Below are 2,912 nucleotides of genomic sequence, written 5' to 3' on the forward strand. Positions count from 1 at the left end.
AGTAACAATTGGGCCGTGAGTAACAATGGTGTCGTGAGTAACAATGGGGTCGTGAGTAACAATGGAGCTGTGAGTAATAATGGGGCCGTGAGTTACAATGGGGCTGTGAGTAACAGTGGGGCCGTGAGTTACAATGGGGCTGTAAGTAACATCGGAGCTGTGAGTAACAATGGGGCCATGAGTAACAATGGAGTTTTGAGTTACAGTGTGGCCATGAGTTACAGTGGGGCCGTGAGTTATAATGGGGCTGAGAGTAACAGTGCAGCCGTAACAGTGCGACCGTGAGTAACGATGCGGTCGTGAGTAACAATTGGGCCATGAGTAACAATGGGGTCATGAGTAACAATGGGGACGTGAGTTACAATGGAGCTGTGAGTAACAATTGGGACTAGAAGGATTCTGAGGGGTGGCTAAAGGTCATGGAAGTGGCATTAGGAGTGTGTAGGAGTTGAAGGGTAAGGGCTCGAGGGCCCAAAGGCCTTTAACACAGCTCGGCTGGTGTCCCAGAGAACTGAGACAGAACTTTTATCCAGCTCTCCTAGGCCAACCTGTGGTTTATGCTTCTTATTCTGGGAACTACAGGCCTGACTCTATCCCACATGAGCATGGGAATAGGAGTGGGCCATTCAGTCAGTGGCTGATCTGTGGCCTAACTCCATATCCCTGCCTTTTGCCCATATCCCTTAATACCTTAACAAAACTTAATCTACCTCAGGTTTTAAAGTTTCATCCAGTCCAGCATCCAGTGCCATTTGTGGAAGAGAATTCCAAACCTCTCCCACCCATTGTGTATAGAAGTGCTTCCTAACATCTCTCCTGAACGGCCTGGCCCTAATTCTCAGACAATGCCCCTCGATCTAGAATCCTCAATCAGTGGGAATGCTTCATCTACCCTGTCTTTTCCTATTAATGCCTGCTGAGCCTGTGGAGAGAAGGAAAGGAGGAGAGAAGGGGGGTCGTGGGTTGGGTGAGGAAATGGGGGGCATTTTCAGCGAGATACAGAATTGCTCAGCTTGAGCTGCTGACCAGAGCAGTGGAACTGCGCACTGTTACCATGTTCTGGATATAAGTTTGCTCGCTGAGCTGGAAGGTTCGTTTTCAGATGTTTCGTCACCATACTAGGTAACATCTTCAATGAGCCTCCGGACCAGAACATCCAGAACCTCAACCTGAGCTACAAATCTCAAAACTCTAGCCATTACCATGTATTTGAAAGTTGGGTTTCTCTGTGTGAGCTTACATGGTTCAAAACCTTAAATATTTCTTTATATAAATAGTTTATGGTTATGGTTGGGCATTTGAATATTAACCTGGATTTTCTAAAACATCATTTGAAATGCAAGATAAGGTATCAGGTCCTATCAGAGTGTAGCAACCATGTCGACTAATTCAAGATCAGACAGAAGCACTTTTTTCTCAAATGGAATATGTTGATCTGATAAAAGATAATGGTTTTGATTTCAGCTTCTCAGGTAATTCATCAAACAGGCGACTGTTTTGTGATTAATTACTTTTTACAGTCCGTGCCACTGTCAGCTGCAAGTACACCTCTTACTGAGGCTTTCACCTGAATACATGCCTCTGCCCTGATCTCAGTCAGGGCTTTTGATGCCGTAATTCACAGAAGACTGAATCTTATGGCTCCAAACAGCAATTGCTGAATACATGTCCATTTCCCACCTTTATGTGCAAATAGAGGAAGGCATTATCATTATTGTGAGTCATAAACAATACTGATCACTAATAAGTTGCCATTGTTTAGCTTTCTCCCAAACTATTCACTGACGATTGATTGCAGCCTTAATCTCAGCAGGGTGATAAACTTAATGTTAGAGGAGACATGAATAAACTCGCAGGATGCTGTGATCTCAGTATAACACCAGGGATCCCAACAATGCTGAGGATGATTGGGGCCAATTCTAGCACCTGCAGTAGTTTGTTTCTACACAACAGGATGATTATGGCCATTGGAAATCATTTTTCCAAAACTCAGGGCATCCTTGCCAGGGCACCATCCTCCTCAACTATGATCTTCTGTTTATCAGGTTAGGAGTTTGGCTGTTTGCTTGTGATTGTATAATATTAAGAATCGATGCTGAATCTGCTACAATCATTACCTTACCATTGGCCAGAAGACTAATTGTACGAACAGTCAAGTGAAACCATGGTAGGGCCATGTGACTATGCAATGAGCAATTTGTTTCCTGACTGACTTCCCACTATCTACAACATTTCAGTCAGAACCGTGAAGGAATGAAAGTGTAGCTCGTCAAGATTAATGCAAATGTAAGAACACTTCAGACTCTGACACCAGATAGATCAGGTCACTTCAGTAGATTTCCCTGCAAGGATGGATGGCCTCTTCCCTGATGGGGGAATGGCATCTTTCTGTGCTATGTGAGTTTTTATGTTGCTGGTTTAGATATTTATCCAAACTACCACAAGCTGCTGTGGCTGCAGTACACACTCACTCCAGAATGCACTGCAAAACATCACCATATTTACTTCCTGAGCAGTTCCAGTCTCTGCCACTGACACCACCGAAAGGACCAGAGCATCATCATGAAGGTATCACTCACCATCCTGAAGAACCACCTAGAATCTTCATTCCTTTTTCATGGAACTGCATCCGTAACAGCAGTGTGGGATCACCTTGTGCTAAAATTGGGCAGAGATACAATACCTGAGAAAGTGTCATGAAGCCTGAGTGTTTAACATTTTTAGAGGGCTTGAGTTTTGAAAGAGTATCAGAAATAAGGTGGGTGAACTTAAGGCGTGGATAGGTACCTGAGACTACGATGTTGTGGCCATCACGGAAACGTGGATAGAAGAGGGACAGGAATGGTTGTTGGAGGTTCCTGGTTACAGATGTTTCAGTAGGATTAGGGAGGGTGGTAAAAAAGGAGGGGGGG

General features: G+C 44.4%; 1 protein-coding gene across 1 annotated transcript in view; it reads left to right on the forward strand.

The window, feature by feature from the left end:
• LOC122555674 (collagen alpha-4(IV) chain-like) overlaps positions 1-2,912 on the forward strand; it is a 240,741-nt gene that overhangs the window by 140,862 nt on the left and 96,967 nt on the right. The window contains exons 23-24 of the mRNA XM_043701670.1: positions 1,465-1,472; positions 2,423-2,568. Of these exons, the coding sequence (XP_043557605.1) occupies positions 1,465-1,472; positions 2,423-2,568 (154 nt within the window). The remainder of the gene's footprint in view (positions 1-1,464; positions 1,473-2,422; positions 2,569-2,912) is intronic.

The sequence above is a fragment of the Chiloscyllium plagiosum genome, chromosome 13 (genome assembly GCF_004010195.1).
Source record: "Chiloscyllium plagiosum isolate BGI_BamShark_2017 chromosome 13, ASM401019v2, whole genome shotgun sequence".
In the NCBI taxonomy this organism is placed as follows: domain Eukaryota; kingdom Metazoa; phylum Chordata; class Chondrichthyes; order Orectolobiformes; family Hemiscylliidae; genus Chiloscyllium; species Chiloscyllium plagiosum.